General features: G+C 38.6%; 1 protein-coding gene across 2 annotated transcripts in view; it reads right to left on the bottom strand.

Annotated features, from left to right (window-relative positions):
• LOC132826766 (copine-8) overlaps nucleotides 1–14,602 on the bottom strand; it is a 359,716-nt gene that overhangs the window by 121,544 nt on the left and 223,570 nt on the right. For both annotated transcript variants that reach the window (XM_060842950.1, XM_060842949.1), the window contains exons 9-10: nucleotides 5,976–6,080; nucleotides 1,442–1,483 (exon numbers count right to left, since the gene is read on the bottom strand). In XM_060842950.1, the coding sequence (XP_060698933.1) occupies nucleotides 1,442–1,483; nucleotides 5,976–6,080 (147 nt within the window). The remainder of the gene's footprint in view (nucleotides 1–1,441; nucleotides 1,484–5,975; nucleotides 6,081–14,602) is intronic.

Here is a 14,602-nt window from a genome sequence, read left to right as displayed (position 1 = left end):
TTTAACAGCCAAACCCTTTCACAAAACATTCAACTAAGAACATATTTACTTTATCATAAAGCAACTCAGTACAGCATAGGCAGTTTGTAAAAACGCTCCAAGTTACAAAAGCTTCAGATGCCAGACTAGGGTCACCCATGGTTGGCAACATCTGAGCTGGTATACACCATGCATCATGAAGAAATTGGCTCACCTTGATTAAAATTACAGGGGTTATGATATATACCCACACCCATAATAAAAGCCAGCAACACCAGGACCACTACATGCAAACCGACTAACACTCACTGTTATTCATTGCCAGTGATAAGAATGTGGACCAAGAATCCAGGAATCAGTCCCAGTTCTCCATGGTTTTTTGCCAAACCTGCTTTCATTCCAACATGGACAAAGACATGGAAATCTGGGCCCAGGTAGACTTATGGCAAAAAGTAGGGGAACCCTGAGAAAATAGCAACTTTCAAACCTTTTAAAGAGATAAAACATTCCCAGCTGTGAACTCAATAAACATTTTACCAAAAACAAAATTGGAGCCAAATCTATAAACTATTTTGTCATAGTGGCTCTTTTAAAATTAAGGTGGAAGATGATACAACTCAAACTTACAGCCACTAGCAATTTTTTTTTAAGTTTTAAAATTATATCTAAGTAATTCTTGAGTAGTATCATAACAAACACTTTAAACCATGAATAAAATGTTCATGTTGTAAAATAAAAACAGTAAATCATATCGAAATGAATACCATTATCATATCCTACTGAACAGGCTATTACTGATTGAAAATAATTTCAAAAATCTGAACCAAAGCATTTTTCTGCTCTGAGGAAAAAAGAAATCAATCACTATCAGGTTCCATCCAGCTGCTTCCTACAATATACAGTAGCCTGGTTTTATCAAAACTAAACTTCCCAGGGAAGTTGGGCAATTTGAAGATGAAATCTGAGGCATATCATTTGTAAACCTAGGGTAATAGGGGGGAAGTGCAATCATAGCATTAGTAGAATCTTCAGAAAGAAACTGATGATGCTTAGGTAGAAATTGTTTTAACAAGCAGAGGAGACAAATACACCAAATGGTAAAGGAAACAAAGATACACAAAAAAAAGATTGCAAGAATACAAACAAAGGAGTTTTATTTTGCCATTCAGAATCCAATATTATGAATTCCCACTCCTGCTCTATTAAGTTTAAAGGACAGACTGTCATGGAGTGTGTGTTTCAACTGGCAAAGCTCTTTTCCCAATGCACCTAAACTGCACATTGACTCTTCAGTGTTCCTAGGATTGTGCTGCATTTCAGATCCATATAACACAATTTTGGCATTAAAAAGACAATGTTGATTTGTTTGACTTTGTGAACTGTAATTTGAAACAAAACAGTCAGAAAGAAAATACTGTCCTTAGGTGAGGATGGGAAGAAAAGTAACAAAAAAAAGTCCTACCTTCCATCTCTGTCCCAGTCGTACACTTCCACTTTGATAGTTCTGTCAACAATATTTCAACAAGATACACATTTATATTATTATTCCTCCTTTGATCATCAGTAAACAATTGTCTCAAGAACATTCACAAAACTGTCATCTTGCAAACATTATATTTGCTTCATATGTAAACTGTACTTTGTTCAGTAAAATAAAACTAAACTTTTAAAATAACTAACACTCAAGTAGGAAAACAAGCTGACTTGGTTGTCATTGCACTGAGATTAAAAAGTAATTTTGCAAGCATATCAAATAATTATAGAAAGTGATCACGCCTGTCACTAGTAACTGTTAATGGTCACTTGTGAAATGACTAACAGTACTTCAAAACTTACTCCATTATGCTATGACAGAAATTGTATGCCTTCACCAACAAACTATCTTTGCAAAGACAAAGATTTTAAAATGCAAGAGTGTTGTTCCAAAAGTAGCATTAAAAATAGCTTAAAGAGAACAAGGACTGATATCAATGTTTTTGTGATGTGAATAGCACAGATACATTACAAGACTAGTTAAGACTGGAATACTTAATTTAGACAAACGTAAGTGTGGAGTAATCAAGTTATGGCAGTGAATTAGTTTCCTGATAAAAGGAACCTATCTGAGGGTTCATTCATACAACTCTTTGCTTCTGGATTCCCAATACTAAATGCAACTGAATAGCCAATGTGATTGTCAACACATTTTCCAACATCAAAACTATTTTATTCTACACCCCTACAGTCTGGTTACTGCCTTAAACACTCTCGATTCCACGCCTATTGAATTGCATAGCACCCAATACAAAGGCACTCAAAATGCATTCAAAAGCTATTAGTTCTAGAATCAGTGAATATAGTTCGGTATCAAAAGGATACCTTTCAGATATTGTGATTATGCCACCTCAAAGGGAACAATCAAATGCATCCCATGCAACCTGCTCTTTCCTCATGGTCCAATAAATAGTTTGTCATAATTCTTTATTTAATTTATCCTTTTTGAAAGTTACTATCGAAACTGCTACTACTCTCATTTCAGGGCATTCTAGATCATGATAACTCATTGTGTAAAGTTTTCTTTCTTCATGTCATCTATGGTTCTTCAGCTAATGGATGGAAATCAATATTCACTAGTTACTGGCCCTTCTGTCACAGATACACTTTCCCTTCACTTACTCCAACAAAACTATTCAGAATTTGGAAGCCTCCATTATTTCCACTGCTGTATAGAGAATAGCACTGGTTTAAATAGTTTCTCTGTGTATTAGAAATATTTCATCCTTGGCACCATGCTGGCTAACTTTCTCATTCCTTCCTAAGGTCCTGGCAGCTTTCTCAAGGCAAGATGCACAGAATTTGGCCACAATACCTCTGCTGAAGGCTAAGTCATTGTTATAAAGATATAAACACTAAATAGCAATAGGAAATTCAAACGTGAGAAGTTTACAATCCTTGTTTTGCTTTGTTGTTTACTTTCAAAATTAGTGCAAAAATGAAAATCTCACTAATTTATCAGCATTATTCTTCTTCCAGACAGGATTTCAAACTTAAAGATTTGCAAGTGCTGTCATTTCATCAAAACCCGAACTATAAATCTATGATCAGTAGTAGAGTGATTGAAAGAAAGTCAAATGGCAGCAAAAGCAAATTAAGTAAAATAAACTAAATGTGAGAGAAGGTGAGAAGTGGTAGTAGCAACAGGGAGAGGTATTTTGGTGTATATCATCAGCACTACAAAGAGTATAGAAAAAGAGAAATACAAATAAACTGAGAAACAAAAATGCAAAAAAAATATTAAATCTGTTCTGATACACTGCACTACATTGTATTATTTAGTACATTTTCTGTCTATATATTCCCTTACGAATAAGATTATCAGTGGGACAGCAGTTCTGCCTGCCCTTCCAACACCCATTGTGACTCTAAAGCTTAGAAATCACTGAACATGACCACCCATCATTATTGCTGATATTACTAACAAAGAGAAGTTTGTCCATGTCATAGCAGGAGCATCACTGGATGATGACAAAGATTGCTAAGAAAAAAAGCAAAAGAGCCCAGAAGAAGAATGCCACAATATCTTCAGGTCTTGGTTTCAATTGGAACCCAACAAAATTTGACGTTGTTAGACAAATTGGAAAGAAATTCAGTCTTGGTTCAGCCAGAGTCTATCTTTCCCGAAGAAATCCTGAGGAGCAAAGGTTTGAGAGAGGGAATGCTCCATTTACGAAGTAAAGAGCAGCCAACAATGATTCTGATGAGAGGGAAGAAGAGCAATATAGCTTTTGGATGGAATCATGGCAGCAGGTTTCGATGGCTGATCGCTGTGTCACTTTGGGTTGGACCTTGGAGAAAAGCTTAACCCTTTGAAAGGAAGAGGAGAATAAAGTTCTATGAGAGAACCAAATTCCTTACTATATCTGGTGAAACTATGATTACTTTGGTAAACCAAGGTTATAAGATGTATTGCTAAATATTTCTATTTTTGTTCCTATTTACCTGAAAAAAAATCCTGAATTACATCAACAGGAATTGCCCACACAGAGTGAATAAAGGAAAGAAGGCATGGAACCATGTAAAAGAATGGACAGTTGTTTAAGGCCATCTACTTCCACACATCTTCAATTCTTCTGCCCCCTTTGCACTGATAACCTCATCCATGCTTTGGTCAGCCTCAGATCTGGCTTTTCGAATCCAACCACCCCATCCATTCACCCTCTGTTAACCTGACCTCACCCACAGCTCTGATACTCATACCTCAACATGGACCAAGTCACATTCACTCCATGCTCACAAAGTAACATTAGTTCCCAAGCCACCAAAACCTCAATTTGAAAATCTTCATCTCACGTCCAAATCCCTCCATAGCCTTATTGCTCACTAACTCAGTGGCATTCTCCAATCCTCCAAGTAGTTTGGATGAAACAATCCTGGCACATGAATTAGTCATAACCACACAAGAATTAGGAGCAACAAAAGGCCAATTTGTTCCCTCAAGCTTGTTCCACCATATGATAGGATTATGGCTGATCTAATAGTCTCATCCTGATCAAATAAGTGAGCTACAGACTATAAATGGGTGAGCAGTGTGTCAAATGTATGAGCCTGGACATGCGCAAGCCACTTGGTGCTTCAAACCCACCCTCCCTTTCAATAAATATTGTGTTGATTGGATTTTAATTTCAGCTCTACACTCCTGCCTATACCTAATAATCATTCAACCCCTCAGTCAAAGACAATGGGAATTTTCATTCCACTGAGGTAAGACTGGATGCAAATGAGGTATTTAATTGTGTTGGAGCATAATGAGTGCGGATCTTATCATCTTCTCGCCTCTACCCTGCTAAAGTCCACTCCATCCAGTAATGGTCAGTCTTTCCACTCTGCTGCCTGTGAACCCATTAAACTGGCACGTAAAGCCTACTTAATTAAGTGCTTCATTCTGCTGCCACTGGTGTTCAGCCAACAGTAGCCAAGACTTACCATACAGAAAACCCAAGAAAGCAACCCTCTGACTCCTTCAAGATGGGATCCTTCCTTCAAAGGCACTCATTGGGTGATCAAGTGCCAAGACATCAGGAAGGGGAGGATTGTTGAGAATGCTCCACCCTTGCTGAAGCCACCTTCCTCCCGACTGACCCTGCGCATGACCCCCATCCCACTCTCAGCCACCTTTCTCCTTAGTACAATGATCTTGGTGAATGTACTGCAGCTGTGTGCACAGCAGCCAGCTTCTAGTTGGCCAGCAGCTCTCAGGAGCAGGACCTATATCTGTGGAATCCCTGGTCCCAAGGAAGACATGCTGTTGTCCATTTAAGTGCCTGATAGGCATTTAATTTAGAAGGCCTTTCCTAAAGAGAAAAGTTGGAGCTTTCATTGACTCTTCAACCAGTAAATAAGTGCCCCATCACCTAAATTAAAATGTCACTCCAAATTTCAAAGATCAGATTGCTGCATTGATAGCTAAAACAATGGTCTCAACAGAGACCAACAGAAGAGAGATAAAAGCAAATGAAGTGATTGAGGTGGAAAGTAGCACTGACTGTGGCTGGAGAAAGGAGCAGTAAATCATTTTAATTGAAGTCAGGAGGAGCATTGATTTTCCTCCTGACTTCATGTTCAGGTGAGCATTTTGTTTTACTGGTGAGCTGCGATAGTATCTCTTCGGATCCTCTGTTGGGTCACATTCAAATATTATTAAACCACCAATAAAAATACTGTGCCTTTGTTTCATGCCTATCTATTATCTAGTACGTATACTTAGGAGCAGCATTTTAAACATATAAAATGATTGTCAATTAGGGTACTGTCAGTCAATCACCTTCGGCAGTTCAAAAATATTCAGGTCTGAATAATATTCAATATACACGAATGGTCTGCGAGATGCCTGTCAACAGAAACTAATGTTGTGCCAAAGCTTAACATTTATGTAAACTCATATTATATACATCACCTTTAAAAAAAAGCCACAAATGATTTTCAATGTGAATTTGTAAACAGACATTGATTGCTCCTACCTGTCAAAGTCCCCATTGCAGAGCGCACGCACAGGAATTGTAAAAGCCTGCCACACTGGGTTTAATGTATTCTTTACAACTTCTGTCTTGTGACAAATGGTAAACCTGAAAATATGCATATTAAAACGTAGTCGGAAATAGTAGTAACAAAATAGCAATAAGAGTTTTGTTTTCTCATATCCACTTTATTGATTTGAAAAATTAACTCCAATGGACCACATCATGAATTAATATGAGTGGTAGGAGTTCAAGACAAGAGTTGAATCCCGGAGGTCAGGATCTTATCAATTTATTTATGTGTTATATCACTGTGGATAAAAATGAAAAGGAGTCAAATCAGAATGATTAATGTTAGAACGTCAGTTTCTTTCACCCCACCTAGTCTGCAGATATATTATAGGAAAGACAACCATTTTTTGCTGGGAACTGTGTGTTTTATGTTGGGTTTATTATCAGTCGGTTAAAGCAGATACAATGGTTCTTTTCTCATAATGTTCACTAATACGTATAAGGTCAACATCTAGTTTATTATAATAAAGGACAGACATTGACAAAGCTAGGCAGCCGGAAGCCTGGAAGCGAATTCAGTAGCCAGTTAGCAGAAATAGAAAAGCCTTACCACCATAGTGCACTGCAGGTAGGCTAACTCAGTGAATACAGGGACTTTGTCCTCCCACTGAAGGTAGGATAATCTGATTAGGTGGCACTCCAACAATGCCAGAGTTCAGCTGTGGGACTAGCCAGTTCCAGGAGTAACACCCATTGGATCTCTGACCAAGGTAGGTAAGGGACATTGGGTGTGGGGGAGGCACATGGGATTTGGTGACCTTAGGTTTAAGGGGAAGCAGAGTAGGTGGATGCATTTTAAAGGAGAATTTTTAAATCCATGCAAGGAGAAAAGGGGTTAAAATCTGTTTATTGGAGAGGTGCCCCAATACTCTCAGGGCACCCCTTAAAGACAGGACCACATTTTCTTCCTGTATTATCAAAATCTTGTTAAATAAAAGGCTTCCCACATATTCACACCAACTCGAACATTGCTAGAAGTTCAACTGACTCTGAATTATTTATTTAAATATGGTGGACAGGCAAAGATCTTTTGGGGCAGTTGTAATACTTCTGGGCCAAGAGGTCTGGCTTCCTCTATCTGTCCCTGAGGCTTGTCATAATACGGCAGAAAATATTGGCTAAGAAAAATCTTTCTCAGGGTGGGTTTCAGCACCTGCCACCTTCTGTATTCTGGGAGTGGTGCATCAGTGCGTTGACCCGTGTACATACCCTATTGTACATTCTCTTCCTCTGAAAACGCACCGAGATGGGGCTTATAATATCCAAACCTAAATGTCTTCTTGGCAACCTAAATCTCATTTTTAATAGTTTTGAGCAGGAATCACATACCTTTCCACACATTAACTGTATATACCTTGCTCATCCATAATAAAGCATTACGAACCAAAGCATTAAAATGTGATGTTTTACTGTTAAGATGCAAATTAATGAATCCAGAAATGTTAAAAATCAATTGCTGATACCCTAATAGCACAACTAATAAAGGCTGTTTCTTTCCTATATGGAAACAAAATGTATAAATTCCTAAGCAATGCCTTATATATTGTGTACCTCATATTATTTGGTTATACATCAAATTTTAGTGCAAACGTTTAATACTCAGACTGTTCCATCTGAAACACACAATAAAGACTCTCTGATTTTTATTTTAATTTAGCATGTAAATCCAAATAAATAACCCACACACATTCAGTCTATCCCTTCAACAAGTGCATCCAGAAAGTCATGACATGGATAGGAAATTAGTTGAATGGCATGAAACAAAGAGTTGGAATAATGGGTAAGTGCTCAAATTGGCAGGATGTGACTAGTGGTGCCCCACAGAGATCTGTGCTGGGGCCTTAATTATTCACAATATTCATTAACAACTCGGAAAATTGCATAAAAAGCCAAATATCCAAATCTGCCGATGATATAAAATTGAGCAGCGTTGTAGGCAGTGTTAAAGACAGCATAATAATTACAACAGGATATTGATAGATTAAGTGAATGAGTGAAGCTGTGGCAGATGGACTTTAATATAAGCAAGTGAGAGGTTCTCCATTTGGAACCAAAAGAATAGATCAGGGCTTTATTTTAAAAGAAAGCACAAAGTTAAATACCGTGGATGTCCAACAAGGTTTGTGGGTTCAGGTGCATAACTCTTTAAAATGCCATGAAGAGATGGAGATAATATTCAAGGCCGTTAATGGAATGCTGATCATCATATCTAAAGGGCTGGAGTACAGAGATGCCATTAATATGAAAGCCTAGTTACATCCCACTTACAGAACTGTGAACAGATTTGGGCACAGGGAGAAGGTTTCGGCCCTGGAGGGAGTTCGGTGCAGGTTTACAAGGATGAAACTTTACGTCAAGAGTTATGCTGCAAGGAGAGATTAGACAAATTCAACTTTTATTCTCTAAACTTTAGATGATTAAGGGGTTATCTAATCAAGATCTTCAGGATATTAACAGGGAAAGATAGGGTAGATAAAGATAAGCCATTTCCAATGATTAAAGATCTCGAACAAAGGAGGCATAATCTAAGAATTAAGAACAGTCATTAAGGAGCAATGTCTGAAAGCACATCTACATGGAAAGAATGGTGGAGGTTTGGAACTCTCTTGCACAGATGGGTCAATTGTAATTCAATTGTTAAATTTAGACTAAATTTAACATAGTCTAGACTAACATAGACAAACCTTTAATCAGCAAGGATACCAAAAGATTAGGCAGGCATATGGTATGAGGCCACCAATCAGCCACGTTCCTGTTGAATGCCAAAGCAACCCGGAAGGGCTGAATGGCCTGTTCCTGTTCCGAAGTTGTAAAACAGAAAAGGAAAATGGTCTATGCATGGACTGAAGTGATCTCATTGAGTAGATTCATGTTGATGGAAATCTTTCCTAATGAGCGACTGTTGTTATCACAACTTCCATCAGAAAGATGACAAAGAGCCTATCTATGTAACATTTTTTTTGAGCAAGGACATATGGAAAAAAAAGGATTGTAAGAAAGTCCAACAATTCCAATACAGGATGCTACATAAAGCAATTCATTTTTATTGAGTGCCCTTAAAGGCTTGAGACAGTGCACATTGGAGAAGTGGATGTCCATGGTAATAGAAGAATTAGGAGAGAGAGTGAGAGAGCAAAAGAGTGAGAGAAAACACAGAAAAGGCAATACTTTCAGGCAGCTTCAAACAGAGATGAGGCAAATGAAGTGTGCGCTTCAACAGTGGAGAAAGGTGTCGTGGCCTGAAAGGCAGGTCAAAGTTGGAGGTCTGAAGGGTGCAGAGTGGGACGTAAGGCAAGAAGAGAATGCTGAGGCAGAGAAAGAGCAAACGCATGCATAGGCAGTGGGGGCACGGCAAGGACACAGCGGAGGGGGTGAGTGGAAGAGATGGAATTGCTAAATAAGGTCTTAGATTTTGAATCTAATTCCCGAAGTGACACGGAACCAATAGAAGTCAATGTGATTGTCGTGATCAGGATTTAGTGTAGAACAGAATGCCAGTGGGAAAGTACTGAATAGATTGGACTTGTCTTGTCTATAGAAGTTGAGGGGTCAGTGAGGTGGGCATTGAACAAATTGTGTTCAGTGTTAACAATAAAACTGGGACAGTCGGGCTTGCAGAAATGTTAGCAATCAAGCAAGAAACTTAAGGCATTAGATAAAACAGGCAGAGGTGGATAAGTAACTAAATAGAGAAAATAGAGAAAAAATTATGAACTTGATGTCTAGCTGAGGAATTACACTTAATTAAATGGCTGATTCATAGTTAAAAATCGCTCTATGCCTGCTTAATTTGTGCTGAATCCTTTCAGATCTGCAAAACTGTTAATGAGCCCATATTTCAAAATGTAGGAAGCTATTCTATAGCTTTAGGATAAATCATTGGTGTGAATTATGCAAAGCAGCCAAACTGGAATTAACCTTACAGCTAAAGTTTGGAAGATATATAAATTATTTTCTAAATAATGGCAGTTTTCCAGCTTACAGATAAATCCTTTATTATATATGAATGAAATATATTCATTCCCAGAAAGAGGCATAATAAATCACAATGACCAGAAAATCTATAGTGACAACATGATCCCAAAATGTGAAGCAATTTGTAAGTCACTGAAGTGTTATATGAAAACGTTCTTCAATTATTAATGAGAATAATGGAAAACGGTTAAAAAAAAAAGAGGAAATGGAATAAAATTGATTTATAACCTGTCCTGTCATTCTCATATTCTGTATCAGAAAATTGCAGATCGGGTCAGACCATTATGCAGCATTCATACCTCTCCATACAACCTCAGAATTGCAGCTTGTTATGGGTATGTTGCGTGCATCACCAAGTGTTAAAAACAAGCTGTTATGAAGTAAAGATTGGCAGCTTGTATTAATTTCCTTCAAATTCTGAGGCAAAAGAAAATTACAAGCAATGCACACCACTTCAAACATAGAACATTATGGGGAGTACAGGCCCTTCTGCCCTCGATATTGTGTTGGCCTGTAGAACAAATTTGAAGCCCACCTACACTATTCCATTCTCATCCATATGCCTATCCAATGACCATTTAAATGTCCTTTAAGTTGGCGAGTCTACTACTGTTAAAGGTAATACGTTCCACACCCCTACTATTCTCTGAGTAAAGAAACTACATCTGACATCAGACCTATATCTATCACCCCTCAATTTAAAGCTACATCCCCAGGTGCTCGCCATTACCATCCGAGTAAGAAGGCTTTCACTGTCCAACCTATCAACCCTGGTTCAAATAACAAACAGGACTTGTATGATGGTTAGAGATTTGTAGCTTACTACAAACTATTATTGCCAGGTTCCTCTCCAACATGCAACTTAGTTCTATTCATTATATATCCTGTGACAAATGATTGTTTGCATTATGTATAACATTATTCATTTATTTTGCCATTTTCTTGTTCATTTCATACAGGCATTAAGCTTTTACGTCAGGTCAAGAGATTCCATTCAGCACTTTCCCTCCCTACACACATTGTCAGTATACTCTCGGACTGTTACCTAATTCTTTTCAAATTTTCTTTCACCTGCCTCACATATGGTTAAGTTACAAGATGGATAAGCCAGAAGCCTTGACAACCAGGCCCAACAGTTTAAACATTTCAGTTCAGTTTTTAACAAGTTTGGAAATAAACTTGGTCTCAGTGAAATTAACCACTGAGTTGTTCTGATTGTCTTAAAATACCAGAGTGAATAAAAATATTGGACAGATAAATAGCACTAATACATAAAAGAGAATGTTAATAGATGAAGTCTGAGTAAGGGAAAAATATAATAAAGTCTAAATCAGCAACAGGTGAATGTGAACACACAGAATATAGTAAATATTATAATTTGTTATAATATTTTATTATAACAAAAGAGTGTAATTATATTGCTTGTTTACATTCTGTAGACCACCAACTAGTCAGAAGGACATATAGGAGCAAATATGCAGGGTACTTATAAAAGGTGGCAACATTATAGAGAGATTATAATTGAGGATTTTAATTATCCAAGCATAGACTGGAACAGTGGTAGTGCTAAGGGAAGGGAGGGGAAAACAGTCCAAAATTGTGCTCAGAAAAATCTCCTCCAGCAGTGTGCATCCTGTCCAACTAAAAAGCATACACTATGGCCCGTTTTCTTGGAAATGAGGTTGGCAAAATAGGTCAAGTGTAAGTGGAAGAATATTTAGGAGACAGTAATCACTGTACCCTAAGGTTTAGGATGATGATAGAAAAGGACAATACGAATAATTAATTAGTGGAGGATTATCATCAATGGCACAAAAATGGAACCAAGTCAAAATAGAACAAACACTGACTGACAGGAGAAGATCCATCAAAGAATGGATACTTCAAAGAGGAGATGGCTCAGGTACAGTTAAGGTCTTCCCCCTCAAAAGAAAATAGAAGGGCAATAAATCCAGAGCTCCCTGGATGACTGGGGCAATATAAATTAAATCAAAGGAGAAATTGTGCTCATCACAGGTGTCTGGTAGAAAATAAAGCTGCCATTGAAAAGGAATACTGAAGATTCAGAGGAGATCATGAAAATATTATTGAAGCAAAAAGGAATCATGAGAAAAGACTGGCAGATAACATAAGGAGGAATCCCAATGAATTCTTAAAGCACATCAACAGGGAGGTAAAAATTAAATAACTATAGGACAATTAACGTAGCATCTATTTCTGGAAAAAACACATCAATTATTAAGGGAGCAACTGCAGAATATTCGAAAAGTCATAACTTAGTCAAGTAGAGTTAGCATGGCACAATGAATGGGAAATAGTGTCTAACTAATTTATCAAAGTTTTTTTTATTGAAGGAGGCTGAACCAGAGTGGATAGGGTGGAAGCAGTAGATATATTTCATCTGGACTTCCGGAAGGCATTTTGACAAGGTGCTGTCAGTTCTGCTACAACGTGATCATGTTGTTTTTGTGCAATCACGCATTGTAAGAAAATCATGGAATAGCCACACCTTTTAAACTAATAAGGCCATAATCGTGTTATAGCCAATACAGGTAAGGAAAATTCACATTCTACAAATAAGAGTCTAAATTATTCAATTGCATTAAAGTCAATTCGCATTGAAGAAATGTGTGTTATAGCAGAACTGACTGTAGCTCAATAAAAGGTTAAGTCATAAGATAAAATCTCAATGTTGGTGACAGGATATTGACATGGATGGAGAATTGGCCAATGAGCAAGAAAAAGAAAACAGGGATAAGGGATTCTTTTTCAGGTTAGTGACCTGAGACCAGTGAGGATCCATAGTGATCAGTGCTGGGATCAGAGGTTTTACAACATGTATTGATGACTTGGAGGAAGGAAGCCAATACAGTGTAAACATTTGCAGACTACACAAAAATAGGTAAAAAGGCAGGGTGTGACAGGGACACAAGAATTTACAGAGAGATATTTAAAGTTGAAGTAAACGGGCAAAAGGCTGGTAAATGGTAATGCGAAAAATGTGAAGTTCTTCATTTTGGAATGGAGAACAAAAGAACTGAGAAAAATTTAAATGGAGAAGAAGTGCAAAAAACTACAATACAAAGGGGAGTTGAGGGTACTTAGGCATGGAACAGAAAGCTAACACATAGGTGGAGCAAGTAATCAGGACAATTAATGGAATGTTGGCACTTAGTTCCAAGGAGTTGGAATATGAGAGAAGGCAAGTCTAACTACAAGGTGTTGGTGAGACCATATTTGGAGTACTTTGAGCAGTTTAAACTCTTTATTTAAGAGGAGATATCATTTCATTGGAGGCAGTTAAGATTCACTAGGATAATCCTTAGTATAGAACAAAGGTTATACTCAGTAAAGACTGAGAGGATGCTTCTCCCCTTGTGGGAGTTGTTGGGATGTATATCTAATAAGCGTAGGGAGGGTAGACCTGTAGTTGCTGCTTGGGAAATCGGGGGGCGCTGCGGAGCTGCTGTTTGGACTGTTTACCGAAACTGCCTGTGCAGCTGGACTACCAAGGTCAGACCAATACAATGGCAGCCTTTACTCGGAAACCTTGTTTACGAGACAGACCATCTCATGGATACCTGCCAAGGCCGAGGCCTGTTCACAGGAAGCCTTTGTCTGTGAGAGATCATGTGTGTGAGTGATTACGTAGCGTTAGCTTAGCGAACAATATATCAAGCAGGGGTTTTTGGAAAGATTTCAGAAGGCGCTTTCTCCAGTGAGCAGAAAACACCTCATTGTATTTTGTACGGCTCTCTCTCATTAAACCAGCTTATATTTTGAATCAGATCCAGTGTTCCTCTCCTTCAAACGAACACGGGGACGGTAGCTCCGTCCTAACAGTTTTGGTGACCCCGAACGTGTGAAGGGAGTGGAGACACGCCTGTTGGCAGGGATTGAGAGATCGCCGAACGGCCGGCCACTTCTAATCAGGCTCAGAGGCGCCTTTTTCAAAAAAGATCTCCATTAGGGATTTGAATACGCTAAATTCTTATTTGCTCGGCGTCTCACAACTCTTTGCCAACCGAAATTGTGGGCTTGGCAGCCCGAGAGAGAGTCGGACCGTTTATTTATGAAGAAAAGTCCCCTAGGTGAGGGGTCATCCCGGCCGCGCGGTTTCTGAAATTCCTAGGGGTGGTGAGTATTATTATTTTGGAAAAAAGTCCTCTAGGTGGGCACTGAAAGTCCTAGAGGTGGGTAGTGTTTAAAAAAAAAAGTCCTCTAGGTGGGCACTGAAAGTCCTAGAGGTGGTTAGTGTTTTAAAGAGAAAAAGCCCCCTAGGTGGGCGCTGAAAGTATTGTGATGGGTAAAGCTTAAGCTTCCCTCCGCGCAAAACGAAGTCGGGTTAAGCGTATGCTTCCCCCGCGCAGAACGAAGTCGGGTTAAGCGTATGCTTTCCCCCGCGCAGAACGAAGTCGGGTTAAGCGTATGCTTCCCCCCGCGCAGAACGAAGTCGGGTTAAGCGTATGCTTCCCCCCGCGCAGAACGAAGTCGGGTTAAGCATAGGCTTCCCCCTTGCACTAAGGACCGGTGAGTAAAATATATACTTCCCTTGACCAGAGGACGAGCGCTGATCGGGACTG

The sequence above is a fragment of the Hemiscyllium ocellatum genome, chromosome 23, assembly GCF_020745735.1.
Source record: "Hemiscyllium ocellatum isolate sHemOce1 chromosome 23, sHemOce1.pat.X.cur, whole genome shotgun sequence".
Lineage (NCBI taxonomy): Eukaryota > Metazoa > Chordata > Chondrichthyes > Orectolobiformes > Hemiscylliidae > Hemiscyllium > Hemiscyllium ocellatum.
This window is presented reverse-complemented; position numbering and strand designations above follow the sequence as displayed.